The sequence below is a fragment of the Zeus faber genome (genome assembly GCF_960531495.2).
Source record: "Zeus faber genome assembly, chromosome: 19".
Lineage (NCBI taxonomy): Eukaryota > Metazoa > Chordata > Actinopteri > Zeiformes > Zeidae > Zeus > Zeus faber.
Window position 1 is genome coordinate 12356198 of NC_137206.1, and position 21586 is coordinate 12377783.

Consider the following 21586-nt stretch of genomic DNA (forward strand, 5'->3'; position numbering starts at 1 on the left):
GCGAGATGTTATTATTAGACGCGGGGTCGGCCGCCCCTAAAAAATCTCTCGAAGCCCGGCGCAAAATTAAGAAATGCCCTTCCCCCGGGGGTGTGGGAGAGGACAGGACTTGTAATATCGCGATCTTCGTGAACGGTGAACGCACAGACTCACGGATATACGGAGGCCTCCAAGCGCGTGCGCGCGCCCCACACACACACACACACACACACACACACACACACACACACACACACACACACACACACACACACACACACACACACACACACACACACACACACAAAAAGGTACTGAGGGGATATCACCGCCTCACAACCAGCTACAGAATGCGTGAGCAGCTTCTCCAGGTAACCCAGATGATTTGATGAGATGATTTAATGGAGCCCCGCGATGGACAGGGCTCGGGCCTCTCGTCGGTATGACGTAATGGGAATGGACGCGTCCATATCCATTGATTGGAAGATCATATGGTGCATCGTATCGTAAAATACCTGGTGCCAAAATATATGTACTGTGCGATATGACGCCATAGCGTGACATACCGTAGCCTAGTCCAGCAAAACACATAATTCCTCCACCGGGGATCATAAAGTTGATCCAAGGAGCTTGTGTTTAACTCGCTCTCTCTCGCTCCCTCACTGTCCCTCTCCCGGCCCGCCTGTCTATCTTCTTCCCTGCTGGTTGGCTGTCTGGCTCTCTCTCTCTCTCTCTCGCCTCTCTCTCTCTCTCTCTCTCTCTCTCTCTCTCTCTCTCTCTCTACCCCCCCCTCTATTTCCACGTCTCTCCATCTATTTCGGTAACGTCAGACGCTTTCGGACCCGTCCGCCGTAGTTCTCGGGGCATGTCACATCTGGAAGCGATCTCAGCCTATAAAGACCAGATAAGAGATATTTCTCTCGCGGCCTGGTTCCTTATTAAAAACACAGAGGCACGACTGACCAAAAAAAAGCAAAAAAAAAACACGACGTGGCGGTATTCCGGGAAAATATGCTTATCTTCGTCGTATTTTTATGAACCGGTTAATCTTTTTTATTCGTGACAAGTGCCCCGCGTAATCCCAACCCCACCCCCACCCCCTCCCCCCCTTTTTTTTCTAATCCATCCTAGTCTTTTCATGGACAATGATTACAATTGGTCATCAGTGCCAACATTTACGTAATCCGTCTCACGCGAGGTTGGCCTCACTTATTCGGGCCGAGGCAATCTCAGGGAGATGCCGTTCCGCCCGGTCGCGGCTTCCTCTTTCTGCGGTCGCAGATGCTCATCTTCTTCTTCCCTGTTTCACCCTCCTTCTCCTCTACCTGCCCCCGTTTTGTCACCTCTCTTCTCTCTTTCCGTCTCGCTTTCTCTCTCTAGACTTCACCCCCCCCCCGTTGGCTCCCGTTGATTTATAGCCGCCGCTGTAGGTCCCATCACCCACGCGCACACACACACACACACACACACACACACACACACACACACACACACACACACACACCACCAGACCTGCTTGGGGTGCACCCCAGCACCCTCCTGGTTGCATCCCTCTCCTTCCCTCCCTCATTTACTGCCATAACTATGACAGGAAGAGGCCACGTGACCAGTTGTAGTTCCAGTTTTCCTGGACCTAATTCACTGTTTTTCAATAGGTGTTGTCGTCCAGTGTTTATGTTTTTGTGTAAATGTTGTTTGGTTCTATTTTTATTTGTCTCACCGTGGTGATTCTAACCCTCTTGGAGTAGTGATCAGTTGTTTATGGACTCAAACATGATAAATAGTTCTCCAAAGCGGGGGGTTGGTGGTGGTTCTCTATAACCAAAAACTGTGCTCTTGTCATCCTACAGGTCGTCCACAGGACAGAGTTATTGCAGCAGTTCTTGATGATTTAAGAATGAATAAAGAGTTGCATTGCAGGTTGAGAACTTGAACTCCACTCGCAGACTAGCTCTGTCCTAGATGCAATGGCACAAACACTCTGTGTTGTATGCCCAACATGCTGACAGCACAGGTTAAAAAAAACAAAAAAAAAAAAAGCCGCCCAGCTGTCTCAGCTGACCCCGCCGTCGCTCTCTCATTTCGATGTTCCTCTTCCTCTAAATCTCTCCTTTCCATTTTTCCCTCCGCTCTCCCTCTCTCCCGTGACCCCTCTCCTCCGACGCTCTCCCTCTGTGTTTGTGTTATGAGTGTGTCTCATCGCGGCGGTAATCGGCGAGGATATTATCCCCGGACGTGAACGGGCCACCCATACAATTAAACCCCCTTCGGTACGAGGTGAACATCATTAGAGCCCTGGACTGGACGTGAACCGGCCGTTACCGGGAGGGGGATGAAGCCCATTAAAAGTCATTATTGAATTCTCAACCTAATTCGAGAATATCATTGTCTGACCGCAAGCCTCATTTTCTATTTTTCCATTTCCATTTGGATGAGTAAACAGCGACATATGAACGCCAAAATACAAGGAGGCTCCCGCATAAAGGAAGTGTACGGCATGTTTTTAAAATTATTTGACTTAGTTTTCCTGGTACAGCTGATATTGATTTAACCCCTTCAATGATCAGTCCTGCCGTATTCCTACTTTGAGGGCGTAGAGTCATCCCAAGAATCTCCAAACTTTTAGGGGCTACCAGCCAACTCCATGGAGCTGTAGAGGTGGTCTTGACGGGACATGGGGGCCCAAATCATCCACAGAGTATGAATGTCCAGTGGTTTTTCGCGAAGGGACGAAAATAGTACTGGCAGTGCTTCAATTAGGCACGAAAAAACCAAGGTGGACTTCACAGGGGGCAATTTTTTCGAAAGCAATGGCTGTGACTATTACGGCGATGATGTTTAACGGGGCGGAGAAGGGCAAGAGACTCAGTCGACAGCGTTGGCCGTCACTCCTATTTTCTATTTCTTTTGCGTCCGCGCGGTTTATAACCGCACGGCTCCCGGGTTTTTTTTTTTCACCGAGGCTCGAACGGCGAACGCGCAACCCGCCTCGCGTCTCCCACCAGGCCCTGTCACGGCGTACAATGTGCCAAGCGGCGGCGCGCTGTAATTCCCTGATTAAAATGCGTACCTTCCGCCGAGGAGACAAGTCCTCCTTGTATCAGATGGAAGCTTTGTGCGGGGCATATGCTCGCTGGGAGGATCAGTCCCGCGGATGACAGGTGGTTGCCCAATCAATTTGCATAATTATGGCTGCGGAGCGCAGGCTGTTGTCATGCCGTAAACCAATCCATCTGGCGCCGTTTTCCAGGACGGAATCCAAACACCTCAGCCTCCAGGCTCCAACCATATATATTTACTGCCGCGCCTTGTATACCTGACTCCGGAGGGATTCCTCGACGTAGTTTAACCGGGAAGAGAAAGTGTGTCGTATTACCTACTCTCTTACACACACACACACACACACACACACGGACACACATGCACACCGATTAAACAACGGCTGCCCTCCTGTGCGGGAAGTTATTTAATATATTTGAATTACTGATTATTGTGTGACTGTGTTTGCTGGGGATTATACCTTTGCCCCTCTCTATTCAAATTATCGTTTGTTTTTATTGAGCACACAGTTATGGGAGAGGCGTAGGTAACAGCAATGTGTTTGCTGATGAACACACCGCCGCGAGAGCAACGGCAATTAAAACAAGAGCAATATACCGTATCATAATTTCTTCCACGGGAAGTCGGCCGATGCAAACGTCTCACCGTTTGAGCCGAGTCATGTTCCGTTCGGGGCTCGAAGGACCTTTGACAGACACGCGAGCACTTGTTCCACGTCCCATGTCATTGCGAACATGCCCTGTAATTAAATGGGGGGGGAAGACCGGCCTGGTGGGTACAACTGCCCCACAGAATCGTGTGAAATTGCAGCGTTTCCACCAGAGGGCCACTCTCAACAGGCTGATCCATTTTATAGTCTGTAAAAATAAAAATGTAAGTGGCAAGGTTATTTGTCCCAAACTTAGCGTCTAACTCTGTCTGTCTACCCCTCTACCTCACCCCCTTATCTCAGGCATGCCGCTCCATGTCCGTCGCAGCAGTGACCCTTCCCTGGCCGGCCTGCCCCTGGGTCCCGAGGTCCAAGTGGGGGCACCGGAGGAGCCGTCCAGGAAGAACCCAGCCCGCTGGTCCACAACGGCGGGCGTCGGCAAGTGCAGCCACAAGCCGAGCCCCAACATGGGCCCCGGCGCCCTGGAACACAAGGTACCGACCGTACCAACCGCAATGGCGCCGACACCACCAAAAGTTCACAACATTTCTAACTTGTTGATAGGGGGGCAGTCGCTCAGGAGGTAGAGTGGGTCGTCTCGTTGCCGGTTTGAGCTCCGGCTCCCCCTGGTAGGGTGCTGTAGTTTTCTGAAGCGAGACACTCAACCCCCCCACTGCTCTCGATGAGCAGTTGTGCCCCATGCATGGCTGCCACCGCCATCAGTGGGTGAACGTGAGGCACGTGTTGTGAAGCTCCGAAGAGACTGAAAAGTGCTAATGCGGTCAATTTAATTTGTTTTTGTCCTTTGGCAATGACGCGCTAGCAGCTGTACTGGCTATAAAACACTGAAATAAGTGGCAACGTTATGTCTCTCTTGACTATTCAGCACTTAAATTAAAGTTGTATCATTTCCCATCGTGCGACGCTTGCCTTCGCCTTTGTTAGTGTTGATGTTTTGAAGAGTACCACCAGTGGAGGCCCCTGCGTCCCACTGGGCCGTCCCGTGGTCAGATTCAAAGAATCCGGTGCCCGGGAGCTGTTTTTCTCAGCGCCACCGATGCACCGAAATGGCGTTGGCGATAATGCAGGTTTTTCTTCCCCCCGATCAAAGGAATAACCTTAACGCATGACGTCGCCGCTGCCCTGCATCAAATATATCCGGCGACGCCGCAGACAAGACCTTATCTTCACCGAGTACTCTTTGATAACCCACTCGTCTTTGGTTACACAAAGGAGATGGGGAAGTCTTTTTTTTTGGGGGGGGGGGGGGGGACGCCTTTTGTTCTGATGTCGTTTCTCTGAGGCTGTCTGAGAGAGCTGATAATAACCCTACATGCTCAAAATAAAAGAAAGGAAAAAAGGCACACCTTCACACATGGCTTCCAGGAGAGCGGGGAAGCCAATTACTTTTTCAAAATGGCAGCCGTAGACGGTGTTCACAGGCAAGAAAGACTGTGACATCCCAAATGACAAGTGTGAATAAGGGAACCTATGGAGAGTTTTTTTTTTTTTTTTTTCGAGAGCAATTTTTGGTGACAGGGCCTCCAGAACATTAACGAAAAAGGTCTGTAATACCCTGTCAGCTTTCCGCTGCCCGCTGCAGGACGGGAACGGAGGGGAACGGGAAGGTCCGACATACATTTTGAAGCCGTTTTGGTGACCATTTCGCCAAATCTTTCTCAGAATCCGACGGTCATTCGATTTCTTTTCGCCCCGGACCCGCGTGGGGTTCGTCATCGGGCCCCGGCAGCCTCCGTCGGGTCTTCGCGTACGTGTCTTTCCCAAAACGCCCAGCTGCTTCGCATTTTCACGTCAGCCTTTGTGAAAAGTCTATTTTTATCCGATAAACTGCAGATGTGGAGCGCACGAGGCCGCGCGATGAAATGCTCTCATCTTGGCACGCATGCAAATTTTGTACTTAGTACTTACTCGGAGAAGAACACTACCGGAGCCGTGCGTGCTCCGATCAGCCTTTGCCAGAAGAGCGCGGGGATGCAAGCCATATGTTATGCACTGCCCCCACCCACCCCCACCCCCCTGTCACCGCCTCTACACAATAGCGAGAGCCGTGCCAGCCATGTTCCTCGGTTCTGTCCCGCGGTTCCTGTGAGTTCAGTCACGGCTGAGTCAGGTTCGGTTCCGCTAAATCTCCCACTTGATATACGACCGTTGATCTGGCCCTGAAGACTCATGACTCTACGATACCGCGCTCCAGCCCCGGCCTCCCAGCGTGACTCTTCCTTCCGCTCCACGAGCCGACGGATGTTCCTCTTGATCCTCTCTATGTAATTTCGGTTTTATGTATTTATTTATTTATTTTTGGTGGTGGTGGCTAAAATATCGCGTCGTTCCATGTTTTTCACGACTTAGTTCTTGCCGCGTCGTAAAAAAAACCAGCTGACGTCGGGCACCTCGCCGGGTCGCCTTGCGTCGCGGCGACTGGAGCCGCCGCGATGCTTATCGCCGGCACCTTTCCGGGGTCGGTCTCGAGTGACCCGCACGGCGTCTTTTTTTTTTTTTTACGATCCCGTCTGCCGCCCTTCCGCGGGCCTCGTCACGCCGCGTTTTGGCTTCACCGGACCTCGGATTGTTTTACCGTCTCTCGCTTTATCTTAAAAACAACATCTCTCTCTCTCTCTCTCTCTCTCTCTCTCTCTCTCCCTCTCTCTCTCTCTCGCGCTCGCTGTTTTAAGAGAAAGGATTGAGTGTTTTTAGTCATTTATCTTCCTTTATGTTTGTGTAACTCAAATGCGATTGAATCTCAGCTCTCTCTCTCTCTCTCTCTCTCTCTCTCTCTCTCTCTCTCTCGCTCTTTCGGACATACCGTTGAAGTCTTTTTTTTTTTTGGCAGGGGTTGACGCAATGGAAAGGATCAGCTGTTGCCCCCTCTTTTTATGACAGATCTGTTAGCAACAGAAGAATAACGTTCAAGGTTTTAATCACGCGTAGGCAAACAGTATCAGTGTACGGCCCTAACAATGGGAACCGTGGAACAGATGGTAACTTGCTCAGCTTCAATATATATTTAGAGCCTCGCAGGTTTTTCCAATCTGTTTTCACTAAAACTGAAGGGCTCAAATCATTTACTTACCATTGGACCATGCACATAATTATTGTCGGAATCCACATTGTGATTCTGATTTGCTTGCTTTGAGGGGATGAGTCTGAAGGAGAAGGTCTTCTTTGCCGATGTTAAAATTCACTGCAGCTACACGGCGGAAATCAATTGCAATACTTAGGGAGAAAAAAAAAAATAATGTCAGCAACCCATTTCGAGAAGCTTATTATTGTCTTTGTTTGAGCCACTCGTCCATATTTCATCTACCCGGCTCCACACCCAGCTCACTGATGGAGGGGAGAGAAAAGTCTTAACAACAGATCGGGCGCTTAATAGAGCCGCAATTATTCTGTAGATGTTTTAGTGGAATGCGAATGGGATTGAGGGAACACGAAGGGGTTTCTCATAATAGTATTCATCAGCTTGGGGTTTGAGTTGAGTTTAATCAATTTTGAACTTGCAGTCTATTCTTCTCCGTCCTGTCTTCCTCATCTTGACACCTTTTCCCAGTGCTACCCTCACACAGACCCGTAATAATGTGTAACCTTTTCATTCGCAACGCCGAGTCGCGCATTAATCTCCCCCACCTCTCCGCAGGGCCGGGGCGGCCATGCCTACAGGAGCCTGCCCCGGGACGCCTCCGGCTGGGCCACGCAGTTCCAGAGGGAGGCGGCTCGATCGTCCCTCAGCGCCAACCACCCCTTGGTTGACCGCTGGCTGGACAGACAGGAACAGGTGCGTCAGAAAACCCTTTTTATTTCGATTCCCGTTTGTGCCTGGCGGCGCGCGCAACACATGGTCTTGCCGTGTCACGTCTTTAGGTGGGCGGGGTCAATACGCCCTGAGGGTGTGTCGATCGTCATTGATACTGACAGAGGTATTGTACGCCTCCGGGGGCCTTCGGCGGGATTGATGCCGGTCGACAGGGTGGATCCATTTTCCCTCTTTTCGACCATTTGGGCGCGCGGTTCGATTCCTTTCCCCTACTGTCTGCTGACTAAAATGGTGACTGACGTCAGAAGGATGGTCGTGATCTAGGGAGGGTAGGAGAGCAATGGCATAGGGCTGCAAGCATTTGCAGGTCACTGACATATTGACTCCCTCTACGACCGGCAGCGCCTGTCCAAGGAGGGAGGGGGAAAAAAACAAAAAAAAAACGTCGCCTTGCAAAGTTATTAAAAATGGCAGGGGCTCTCTGCGGGGAGGACAGACTGCAAAATGACCTTGGGAGGTGTGATACATGCTGAACTAGACGGGATGAGGATTTCTCCCTTCCCCCCGTCAGTCTATCCCTCTCTCTCTCTCTCTCTCTCTCTCTCTCTCTCTCTCCCCTCCCTCCGGGTCTCCCTCACTCGTTCCTCCCCCTCCCCAGCTTCTTACCTGTCACTGACTCGGCCCACATCGCCGATCCGCCCGAAAAGGTGTTCAGTTGATCCGCAGTTCAAAGCGGAAGGCAAGGGAGGGAAGAATAACGAGGCGAGGGGAGCGTTGAAAGAGCGAGAGTGAGCGAGACAGAGCCAGGAAGTGCGGTACGACAATGGGAGAGAGCGACTAAGCGGAAAATGGTGAGAGGGAGTGAAAAGCGGTTTAATCATGGGGTTTTTAAACAATTATTCATCTGTTCTCGCTGCGTTGCCCCGCCAGGAGTCCCACCTAAAATCCGGGGTCACCAGATGGTGGAGCCGTGGGTTGCCTGTCATCCAATCAGTCACTTTTTATTTTTTTTGGCTGATATCCAGACCATTGACTTTGGTTGTGGCGATCTTCCTCCGAAGAGGTTTATTGGACTTCAAGCCATTTAATTTATTTATGTACTTATTTATTTTCCTGGTTTCCACTGGGTCGGTCAGTCAGGCTAGGCAGCCGACCAGGAGTGAGAAGAACTTCGGGAAATAGCTCTGCAGCTCACTGTGGCTCTGTTCTTTGGGTGCAGCCCTGCGCGTACCTACAGAAGACAAAGAAATGAACAAGTATTTATTTTTTATTTTTTTTCATATGCTTCGTATACACCCCGCAGTTTAATTACAGTGCTTGTTCAAAATCCAAGCTGCCATAATGAACCCATGCTATATTTTACACCCGAGTGCCTCCTGTTGTTGTTTGTGTAAACACGCTGTCACTGCAACCACAGTAAGGGAGCTTTTCACGAAACGTTCCAGTTGAAGTAAAATAATAAAATTTAAGAAAATTAAAAAGTAAATAAATGCAGATATAATTGATTAATTGATAGATTGGCAAACCAAATAAATGGACGGATAAATAAATAAATAAATAAACGAACAAATGAAATGAAAAAGAGTTAAATAAACACAAAGATACATAGATATTTAACCCAATAAATGGATGGATAAATAAATAAATCAATTTAATAAATAAAAAAAATAGACTAATCCATAGATACACTGTAGATAACCAATTAAATGGATAAATAAATACATATAATAGATTAATAAATAGATAGTGGAGATAAACAAATCAATAGCTGAATAAATATATAGACAGGTAGCTAGCTGGATAGACAGATGTAATTAATAAATAAATTATGAATAAATAAATAAACAAATGTAAACTTAAGCCAGTGTTGCCACAGGAGTGTGGCAGGGACCGAACACGAATCTAATTTAGCCGAAGGTGCACACCTCGATCTGATTACAGCAGGCTGTTTTCCATGACAGGTATCAGGAGTCTGGGTAATTGTCTTAATCAGATAACAGGACTCTCCGCTGTCTCGTCATTTTATCGGGGAGCACGGAGGGTGAGGCTAATTAATCCGACTCATTGTGCAATGTGGATCCTGCGACACGGCCCGCAATTAATGATCGTAGATGATACGCGATCGTAGCCATCTATCTAGCACATGTGTTTTTTCTTTTTTTTTGCGAGCGGGAATAATTGAGGGCAAAATGTTAAAGCTATTATTATAAACGCATTATGCGGGAAGTTGTGACGGCGTTCAAACCTGCGAGCGGCTGAAGTCCGCAGTGTTGAAAAGACGACAGAGTGTTGTTTGTGACCTGGCGGCAGGTTGGCCCACTCAAAACAACAAGTCAGCTCATTATGGCAGAGGCCGTGTCTGTCTGAAGGAGACGACACTCGCAGTGCGGTCGTCTAACTGTGTCTCCCGTTTTCTCTCTCGCTCTTCCTCCCTCACCCTAGTTTAATATGTTTCCCCCTTTTCTTTTATCTTTGTGATAGAGGAGTGTGTGTGTGGGGAGTGGGGTGGGGGGGGTGGTGGGTGCCACAGCAGTATCAAATGAGTAGATAAAAACACACGGCTCCGGATAATTAAAAAACATTATGATCAGTGCTACAGTGCTGGCGGAGATAACAAGTCTATGGGCGCATGGGGCGCTCCACGCACACACACACACACACACACGCATGCACGCATGCACGCACGCACATGCAAGCACCCGTGCGCGCACGCACGCACGCACGCACGCACGCACGCACTCGCACACACACACACACACACACACACACACACACACACACACACACACACACACACACACACACACAAAAACACAAACAAAGGAACTGCGCGAGAGTGCAGGGAAATCAAACCAATTAGCAGTTGTTTGTTATCAGGCATTGTTTGTCTTGTGTAGTTCATACTTATGCTTCATGAATAAAGATAAGAGCTTAAAGAATATCAAAATGAAAAACTCTAAAGAAACTAAAAGAAACAAAGAAACTGGCTCGCTCGGACGGGGGATGAACATTCACATGTTTACACCAAGGCGTGTGCGTGCGCGCGCGTGTGCCTTCGTAGCGTCCTCATTTCCGTCCGTCGCCAAGTGTTCCCCCTTAAGTAATCCCAATCGCCACCTCGTGCCCGGCGGCGCTCAGCCCCTACTTTAAGTGCTTTCTTAACTCCGCCATTCATATTAAAGCGGGCCTTCCCTGCCGCCTCCCATGAATTAGAAATGCATCCGTGAAGCCGGGGCCATCTGAAAAAACCCCCCCCAAAAAAAAAAACAGGTGCGGCAAAATCTTCCGGGCTTCCAATAGGAGGTTTGTGGAGGGCATGCGGTGGCGCCTCCGGGACACGGCGTTTTTTTTTTCAGAGAGAGGGATGCAAAGGTTTTTTTAAAGAGCGGCTGTAGGTGCCCCACCCGATTGCGCGTCACGTAATGGAGTTGCCCCGCCCCTTAAGTCTCTCAATAAATGTCAAATTGCAAAAGTTCTTTGGCTCCATATACACGCAAATGATTCATTACCTCCAACTCCAATGCTGAAATGAACCCCATCCGCATCATTGAAACAATGTGTCCTGTCTTGTGTTTTCATCTGAAACCAAACCTTATTAATTCATCCTAACGCGATAATACTTTGGACAAACATTGGCTATTTCAGAGCTCAGTGGTTTGCATCAATGGGGTTTGTGCCTTTTTATTCCACTGTTTATTCCACTGCGGCTGCTCGTCTTGTGCCGTTCACAAGGCCGCGCCGCCACCCATGGCGGGATCTGGTATTCACGCCTGCCTCTCCTTATGTTTATCTTACCATTCAATAAACCTCACACAATGTCAAATGGCTCCATTCGGAGGCCTCGGGGTCCTGCCACAATCCCCCGACCCCGAGAGTGAGCCAGGGATAAATCATACTTGATCGACTCATAAACGCCAAGGCCTTATGAGTTATTCTTTAAATAAACAGCTGCCATTAACACCGGCCTATTATCCCGGTGATGAATGCTAATGGGCCTCTCTCTGCTTGCCGTCACACATGCACACACACACACACACACAAACACACATACTGTACATACCCTCACATTTGAATATGGCTGAGTGCCTCCGCACTGTTGGCCGATTATCCAGCGGCTGTGATGGGCGACCAAAGAATATTATTGCGAGCGGTTCCAGGGGCGGGACTGATGCCAGCTATCAATCACGGACCGGTTTTAACCCAATTTCATTTGGCGATCGGAGGAGGGCATGACCACGGCGGAATTTAAAACTCCGTACATGCGTGAGGCAGCGGAGGATGAGACCGAGGGGGAAGAGAGGAGAGTGCGACAAAAACAAAAGAAACAGAGCAAGAGAGAGAGAGAGAGAGAGACGTGGTCGGCCCGCATCAAAGAGCAGAAAATAGCCTCAATCAAAATTTCAGATCTTTTGATCAGTGCCTCAACCGTCCGAGCGCATTGCCGTCTTTTGTTTCTCCAAATGAGACACCTTGTCTGGGGTTGTTAATGAAAACAAAGTGCCGAGGCGCCCCGCCGACTCTCCGGCTTCGGCATCCGGCTCGGCGAGAAGAAAGGAGTCGAGGGGTGTTTTTTAATTTGATGAGAAGACGAAGACGGCGAGAGAGCAGAACAAATTTGCGCTATCCATCATCTTTAAACGCTCAAAATGAAAGGGCTCTCTCTGAGAAGGCGCCGAGATTGGGGTTGTCGAATTTAATTCCTCAACAAAACATTAGCATTCGTCCTGTGGCCCCTGCTCCTCTCCGGCTGCAGCCGGGCCCAACGAGTAGCCGAGCATAAAGAATCCATCAATAAGGCAGTTTGACGGTTTGAGAGTTGGAGAGTTTTTCAAGCTCATATTTGCCATGACACAATTGACACGCGGCACGGGCGACTACTTCTCTGATGCACGGCGCACGGGTTTTAGGCGCCGACCAAAATCGGGCCATCATTCGGTTAAATTGTACCCGAGACCGGTCAAGATCTACGGGGATGTTCTTTTCTTTTGCCGACCAATCAATCCGGCTCCCCCGCACACTGCGAGAGCCGTGTTTGACCACGTTTGACCAACAAAAGCGCTGGTCGAACATGGTTCCATTACTCTTGCGGACACTGAAGACGCATATTAATCAACACGATTTCAATATGAGCCGGATGATAACATCAGGTGTAAAGCGGGCCTCGATGTGTTGCTTCTAACGTGGTAAAGCCCAGGGACTGATGAGTACCATTGTCACGATCCTCTCCTGCCTTGATTCCCTGTCTGTCTCCAGGTCCCTCTGTCCCTCTCTGGCTCCCTCTGTCTCCAGGTCCCTCTGTCCCTCTCTGGTTCCCTCTGTCTGTGTCTGGTGTCGCGTCACATTCCTGTCACTGCACACCTGACCCCAGTCAGTAATCTCACCACCTGTCTCCACCTTCCTCTTTACTCCTTTTGTATTTAACCTGGTCCCATTCGGCGTCTGTTTGTTTTATAGTGTCTCCGTACGTGTCCCTCGCATGTCTTTAGCGTCTTTGTTCCTGCCTGTTTCCCTGGGTGTGTTCCCCGAACTCTCAATCCCTGATCCTCCGCCCACTCCTCTGCTCCTGGTCCCTGGTCCCTGAGTCCCTGCCTGTGCGTGAGTCCCTGCCTTCCCCGTCACGAGTCCCTGCCGGTCCTGAAACCCCCTTCTGTTGCCTGTTCCTGATTCCTGCCTGTCTACCCATTAAACCCCTGTATAACCTCCTAAAACCCTGTGTCCTGTGTTTGGGTTCATATTGACCATCATCCTTAAAAATACCAGACCATTCTGAAGAGTGAAAGGACACTGAGATTAAAGTACCAGATCCTCTCTGTTCTCAGGAAATAAATGTTACCAGCCAAACAGTTGAATGTGTATGTTTGGGGGAGAAAAAAAAGTGCTCTCATGCACTTACTTCCCCAACCGGGGATTGGGGGTCACAACCCGTCTTTTTCAGCCCTTTTTCCCACCTGGTTGATAGCAACACAATAAGCTCTGATTGGTGGCGACGCATCACTGATTTGTGGCTTTTCGAGACGAAGCAGTTAGCTGGTAGAATCGGGTCGGCGGTGTTTATCTCCTCTCAGAGCCGGCCTGTCATTTGGCCAGTGCAGCATGCAGACCCCCAAGGCACTGCCGCTGGCCGTGTCAGAACAACCGAGCGCGCCGGCAACTACCCGGTGACAGTCCGCCCACCCCGAGAAAAAAGGCACACGGACTGACAGTCCTCTATTTTCACTCCATTCACGTTCCCTCTCTCTCTCTCTCTCTCCTCTTTCTTTCCCCTCGCTTCGTCTGACCTCTTACCGTGCCTCAGCTTTGCTCCTCTGGCTCACTCTTTCACTCTGTAATGGATAAACCGCAGCCTCTATCCCGCTGTCGACCTCATTAGATCATCCACAGATTCCTCAAGGTCACTGTCTTCATGTAGATCAACAATGGTGTTTCATGCGCGTTTGCGTGCATGTCTTCTTTTGTCTGATGAATCCTGACGGACGTCTGTTTTGGGGGAGGCCAGACCGGGGACAGGGGGAGGTTGGGGTTGCGGGGCATGGGAGGAGCGTTCTGGTGGGGTGGGGGACCTGGCTATTTCCTGGAGAGGACGCAGACGGAGGGCGTCCTGAAATTCCAGAGCGGTGCGGTCAAACCCGGTGCGGTGTTCCGTGTCTAAGCAAAGGGTCTTGCACTCGTCCACCACTTACCTCCTAATTCAGCCTGAAACACGCTGCAGGCGAGTCAGCTGGTTTGACAACACCATACTGTGTGTGTGTGTGTGTGTGTGTGTGTGTGTGTGTGTGTGTGTGTGTGTGTGTGTGTGTGTGTGTGTGTGTGTGTGTGTGTGTGTGTGTGTGTGTGTGTGTGTGTGTGTGTGTGTGTGTGTGTTTGTGACTGCTTCTAATAATTATGTTTTTATGTTTTTTAGCCTGCACACACACACACACACACACACACACACACACACACACACACACACACACACACACACCCCCACACACACTCCTTTTGAGCCTGGCCAGCAGGTGCTGCTGTGTATTCAGCGTTGGCACCGAGCACAGAGACGTGGCCAGAAACAACAGACACACATCTCTCTTTTTCTCCCTTCTCTTTTTCTTTCTTCTTCATGGAGAGGCCTTTCTTGACATCTCTCTCTCTCTCTCTCTCTCTCTCTCTCTCTCTCTCTCTCTCTCTCTCTCTCTCTTATTGTCTGTCAATCTCTCTTTCCCCCCCTGCCGTCTTCATTAAGTAGAACCTATTTTCGTCCCACTGTGATTACCTACTGCGCGAATGGCCGCACACCAGCGGCGGCCCCACCTGAGGACCTCAATGAGAACAATGAGCCCATGAGAGCCCAACAATGGGCTCTTCTCACTTAATTAACCATCGCCACCAAACTGCTCTCCGTGTTGTCCCTGCTCCCCTAAAGCCAGTTACCTCGCCTTCAGTTTGATACGCTTCGGTTGAAATTGCTCACTGGTCTTTTTCCACCTGGCATCAGTCCGCTTCGACTTGAGTCCAATGGAAACAAACCATCCATGAAAACTGTCTGTCTATCTATCTGTCTGTCTATCTATCTATCTATCTATCTATCTATCTATCTATCTATCTATCTATCTATCTATCTATCTATCTATCTATCTATCTATCTATCTGGGGTGTTCTGGTGGTTTGTCAGGCAGGCTCTGTCCACAATGAAGACGGACCTGTTGTCTGGAACTGTCTCAGTCCATTAGTCATATTCTAATGGACGGCCACATCCCCACTCTGGGACCGTCTGGTCGCCTATTTACAACCCTGGGTGGAGAGGTGGGTGGATGGATGGTGGTGTGGGGGGGGGGGATGGAAGAGACAATGTCAATACTCACAAAGGTAAGAAGATATGACAGGCAAGTAGATCTGGTGTGTGTGTGTGTGTCTGTGTGTGTCTCTGTCTGTGTGTGTGTGGGTGCGCGTGTGATTTTGCCCTGTGGATTTGAATAATTTTTTTTTGGTCCGGCCTTTCATTTACCTGTGGGTCAAAGCATGTCATTTTGAAAAGCAGGAGAGCAAGAAAGATTTCCTTATGGCAGCGATTTCCAACCTATGGGCCGGTTAGAGTATTGCAAGTTGGGCCGCCAAATTATGGGCAAAACACATCGATTTTATTAAAAAAATGAATACAAAATTATGAATTACAAAAATGTTTTTAATGTAAAAAAAAATATATATAATCATTTCATGGTATTTAAATTCATTGTCTTTGAAACCTTCAAAAATGCATCATCACTGATAGATAGGAACTTATTTTAGGGCGTACTACGTCCAAGCCAGACCAGGATCGAGTTGCACCGGTACATTTTTGAACTTGAGGTGACAATCAAAATGGATCGGACAGGCGGGACAGTCCCACCTGTCAAACAAAAAATAAAAGTTTGGAGAAAATATAGTGCTGAATATGACAGGCACGGAAGACGAGGCGTTACCGCTGTGCGTGGTGTGCTCCGAGGTTTTTTCAAACAAAGCTCTGAAGCCATGTAAACCGCATCGTCACCTCGAGACAAAACACCAACAGGACATGTCCAAGCCGCTTGAATTTTTCGAGTATCAGGGCGAGAAGAAAGTCATGGAAACGTCATGTGTGTGCACCGAGGAGGCAAAGGCAGTGGAACCGTCCTATCGGGTCGCCCGACTCATAGCCAGGCCTGGTCAGCCGCATGCAATCGGGGAGAATTTAACTCTTCCCGCCACGAAAGAGATGGTGGGGGTGATGTTGGGAGAGGAGGGGTGCGAGCCGATCAAGCTCATCTCATTGTCTGACAACTCAGTCGGACGCAGGGTTGACGAGACGGCAGAGAATGTGTCAGAACAGCTGAAAACCAAGCGTACGAGAGAGTCCTTCTCACGGAAAATGGAGACGTGGCCCAGGCGATATTTGACTCGTTTGAGAATCCGTCAGATCTTCTGACGAAGGAAGAAAGGCGGCCTCGCGCGTCACCGTGATCAGTCACGTCGAAGAGCACGGGCGCGGTTTGAGACCCGCGCCGTGCGAATACTTCCCCATCCCAGATGTGCAGTGCAGCTGGATGAAAAAACCTCCTCCGCCAGCCACAGTGACCAGACCCTCGCAGGCCTGAGCGCAAACGAGGACGGTCTCGCTGATCTCCGCTGCGACAGTGCACTGAAACTGTCTTTCTCACGGGAGCACCTGGCAAACTTTTGGCTTCATGTTGCTTCTGAGTATCCCTGATCTGTCCGACAGAGCCGTACCATTTCTGATGCCTTTCCCCAACGATGTACGTCTGTGAGACTGTGGCTTTTCGGTGCTTGAGGCGTTGAAGACGAAATACAGGAATAAACTGAATGTTGAGCCAGATCTTTGTCCCTTAAGCCGGACATCAAGCATTTGGTGTCTGCCATGCAACATCAGCCTTCTCATTAAGTGAGTTCATATTGCTGTGCTCCTGTTATAGGCTATGTTGAAAACACTGCGCCCTTAAGACAGCGCTTACTAGATACCGTTAATAACGTTACGCGAAGGTTCCATACGCTTTTAACCCACCTCTTTTTTTTTTTTTTTTTTTTTTTTTTTTTTTTTTAACCACAACTGCTCGTATGCATGAGAATGCATATGGTTGTTGTGGTTTTCAAGTAATCCGCGAGTCCGAAAAGGTTAGGAACCACCGCCTGTATGGCCTTTGTAACACTCACCACTACACACACACACACACACACACACACACACACACACACACACACACACACACACACACAGAGTGAAGCTATTAGGAAGCCACTTGAGAAAGTTCATTCCACAGCAGGGAGAAAAGATGATAATTAGTGTTTATGAAAACAATACTGTTGAACATCTCATTATCCTGACATCTTTCGTAGCAGGAAAAAAAAAAAAGAAAAAGCATCAAAAACGGTGTGTGTGTGTGTGTGTGTGTGTGTGTGTGTGTGTGTGCGTGTGTGCGTGTGTGTGCGCGCGCACGTGTTTACCGTGTGCATGTTTATATCCAGGCTTTGAGAATAAGCATAGAATTATTTTCCTCAAATGACGTTCTTGAGGCTGTGAGCATCATCTAAGAGGCTAATTTCACCTCCATTAACATGCAAGTACACACAAACACACACACAGACATACACACCGTTTTTGATGCTTTTTCTTCTCACGCCTCACGCCCGCCCTCTAACTTGGTCCGGAAGGCAGAAGAAGGCAGCGGCCGTTTTCCTTTTTGGTTTTTTTCTTTTTTTTGGTCGCGTCTTGTTTTGTCCGCCGGCGGCCCCCGTCCCGCGCCGACTCGCTGAGCGGCTCCGCCCCTTTCCCCCCCTCTCGCTCGCTCTGACTCGGTCGCGCTCGCCCGCCGCTCCCGGTCCTCCGCGCCCGCTTCGCTCCGTGGTTGACAGCCGTCTCCCTCTTGGCCCTGCGGTCTGGGACCGTCGGGTCTGGAATCCGGCGGCTCGGCGTTCGACACGTTCGGCAATGGCACCTTTGCCGTCTGCCATCATGAAGAAGTGCGGGATGCCTTCGCTGCAGTTGTTTGCCGTTGTTTCCCCTCTTCCCTTCCACCCCGGCCTCCTTGTCGTACCGCCTTCCCGTCTTTGTCTTCCTCCCTTGTGCCCACTTGCCAGTTGGCCTACCGGGGAGATGTTCCTTTGCCACGCGGCTGGCTGCGAACATGTTAATTCCCCGATAAGAGCTTCTTGCGGGGCCCCTCTGTGATTTGCTTCGCGGAGTGAGAAATCACTTTCTCAATGAGAATAATTGAACACGGGCAGGGGGTGCCAGCTCATTACCCGCAAATCACAAGGAGCAGGGGCACCTTAGCCAGCGACGGTAATGACTTCGGGGAATAAGGAAGAAGGCCTCCCAGCGTGGGGCCAACCTGCGTCGGCGAAAGGAGGGGACGGAGTCGGGGGAGAGCCGGCGTTCGCGCTCAACATTCATCCGTCAGCAGGTAAAAAAACATTTTGCACCTGTCTTCCTCGCATTCCCCCCCCTCCCCGTAATGGATTTTGCGCGCCCGGCGAGAGACGCGAGGGTTGGGGTGCGACAGCGGAGCGTATCGCCGGATGGGGGGGGGAATCACTTACGTGGGGCAAAGGAGGGTTTCGGCCGGATGAGGTCCACCTCCGCCCCGGGTGCCGTGGGCTTTTTCGGGGCGGTCCACAGGCGGCGCAGAAATTAGCCGCGGGAAAAAAAAACAAAAAAAAAAAAACCCAAAGACGACTCCGGGCGCGAGAGAAGTCAAATGCGACGCGTTGCAGGCGGCGAAGAAGTGCGGCTATTATGGGCGTCACGTGGGCGGTGGTGGCAACAAGAGTGTGTGTGTGTGTTGTCTGGGCTAAATTTGCAGCGTTAAGTCGATTCTATCTTACGCTATCAGCCATCAACACCTGGATGCAATTAAGCAATCAAACGCGGCGAGATAAAGAAGGCGCCTTGGCGGGCTAACGCAGGAGGCCGATAAGAAAGGAAAAATAAAGCAGCGGAATAAATGAAAATGAGCTACCGGGGGTTATATTCGGCCACACCTATCAGGCTAAGTGCCATTTATTCCCCCTCCTCCCGCCTCGCCACTGAGGCACAAGATGGACCTCTGTGATTGACAGTATTCGATTTCCCACAGCGAGAAGTAATTCACTCCTGTTTATTTGATTTCGCTCCCTCTCTCACTCTCTCTCTCTCTCCCTCCCCCCTCTCGTCCCATCTCCCCTTTTTACACGGAGCACATTCCCACTCCCGGCAGAGTCCCCCAAATGAGTCCACTCTGGCACAATGAGGTCCATTGTCACAATGGGCTCTTCTCGCCATTTTTATAGGCGCCATTAGAGGGGGGGGGGCGATGCTTTTAAGTTGCTGTCGGAGTATAATAGGGCCCCAGTCGACTGTAAACATCTACCGCTCAGAAAGAAACACGGAGCAGAGTGCGCGGCCATCTCCACCAAATGAGGACCTCATTCCATTTGCATGGATGGCCTTGAAAAGTGGTCACAGCTGGGCGCGAGCGCGGAGGAGCCGCGTCGGGCTTTCACTCGCTCATAAAGAGGCAGGGGAATTAAAAGATATCAGTGAAATAAAGAGAGCGAGAGGGGAAGAGAGAGGAAGCCGCGGCACTTTTGTCCCATCACCCCCCCCCCCCCCCCCCCCGGTTCCCCGGCACCCATTCCGCCGGTCTGCGATATCAATAGCGCCTTAATTACGCCCATAGCCGAGCAATATGAATCAAACAGCGGCGGGCGGATCTTTGGCTCTGCTAACTACAGCTCGCTTGACTGCAAAAAAAAAACAACCCATTCTCAGTAAGTGCGATACCTTACAGAAAGCGGGGTTATCCCTTCGACATATTTTTTTCTTATTTATTTATTCACCAACAGTGAATACCACCCAATACCACCCACGCCTAGCGAGGGTCAATGGTTTTATTTACATCTACATTTTAACACTCTGTGTGGGGAGGCTCAACAAGGAAGACACTTGTTTTTAAATGTATTTATCCGTCGGCTGAATGACATGGAGACCTACAGTGTCCAGCCAACTCAAGTTCACACGTCGGGCTTTTCGACGTTGCGCATTAGACGAGGAGGTACCGTACTCGCTCAAGCGACGTGGACTTTTTTTTTTTTTCATCATCGCCATCTCGGAGGCCGCTCCCTATTCACGGGCGACCTTTTCCAAACAGACGTTTCCATCAGCACGCGCCGTGGCCCTTCAAGTGTCCCACATTGACTCTGAGAACACTGACTTTGGAATACCCCGGATAGCAGTAATAGTCTCATTCCCGGCGAGAAAAGATGCCGTTGAAAAGGGGTTCCATCTCTCCCCGCGGCGGCCGCTTTTCCAATGGGGAAAACTTCTCGTCTTTCTGCTGTAGGTGCAGAGGCCGCGGGGGCTCTTGTGCTGAATTGGGACCCCCCCGCTGAGCTCCATCAACAAGGCATGGCATTATTCGCACATACACAATTCACGATTGGCACCGGAACCACGCTGACAGCCTTTTCCATTTAGATAACAGTGGAGGAGGCTGTGTGTGTGTGTGTGTGTGTGTGTGTGTGTGTGTGTGTGTGTGTGTGTTTCTCTTTATGTGTTGCCCTGGCAGATTGAGTGTGAAATATACTGATGTTGTTTGTGTGATTTGGCTTCAAACATGGGCGGATACCTCAATAGGAGTGGGGATCCTCTTGATGCAAATAAACATGTGTATGTGTGTGTATCGATGGGCACGCTTTTTTTTGTGCTTTTGCATTTTTTTTTTTTTCTGTGCGTACATGGGTGTTGGTCAGTGTTTTCGTTAGAAAGATTAAAAAAAAAAAAGGGGCTCAGGCTCTTATTTGAGCATAGTGGCTGCTACATAGCAAGGAGAAGTGCATTGTAAGTACTACAATATAAATGCGAGTGAACATGCAAGTGCATTATTTATTATTATTATTATTATTATTATTTTTATTATTTTTTTTTTTTTATTTGTATTTTTTTCTCTCGAATTTCTGTTCGTGAACAATAAATAACAAGTGCAGCCGCTTTAATTAACATTTCACTCAAATAACATTTTGATCAAATCAAATAGGAAATAAACACGGCAAGTAGGTCTAAATAATAATAAAGTTTGTGGTGTCGTCCGTCTTCGTCGGGACGTCCCGTCGACATATTTTACGCAATGAATATTTACCGTCTGCTTTGGGTCGGAAGTTAAATATCCCCAAAAAAAAGCCAAACTATGGTTGTATGTGTCCCTGTTGTCAACGACACATCATCTTTCTGCTTCTCTTCTGGACGCTGTGCTTTGTATCCGCTCCGTGTGTGTGTGTGTGTGTGTGTGTGTGTGTGTGTGTCAACTGTGTGTCAACTGTGTTTACCTGTCCACGAGGGAGGGGGCGGGGCTTAGTTCCATATCGACAAACGTGATTGGTCGGAGGTGAAGCTTTCAGATCAGCTTTAGATCGTCCAAACTGATTGTTGCAACTTGCCGAGCGCGGAAATGAACAGATGTGCCGACTTTTTTTGTTTATATATATTTTTTTTATCAAATTAATCCACCCAGCACTAATTAAAATTGTGCTTGGATGGGATTATTTTCACCGGACATTATGACCGGAGAGATTTAAATATGTCGGACGTCAACCGATTTTCCCGGGCAATTACCAGATAACGAAAACTCTGGCATTGGCTT

At 49.4% G+C, this 21586-nt stretch overlaps 1 protein-coding gene across 1 annotated transcript in view; it reads left to right on the forward strand.

Moving 5' to 3' along the window:
- The window catches only part of pard3aa (par-3 family cell polarity regulator alpha, a), a 350702-nt gene that overhangs the window by 117087 nt on the left and 212029 nt on the right, over positions 1 to 21586 (forward strand). The window contains exons 4-5 of the mRNA XM_080020374.1: positions 3992 to 4182; positions 7344 to 7481. Coding sequence (XP_079876500.1) covers positions 3992 to 4182; positions 7344 to 7481 — 329 coding nt within the window. The remainder of the gene's footprint in view (positions 1 to 3991; positions 4183 to 7343; positions 7482 to 21586) is intronic.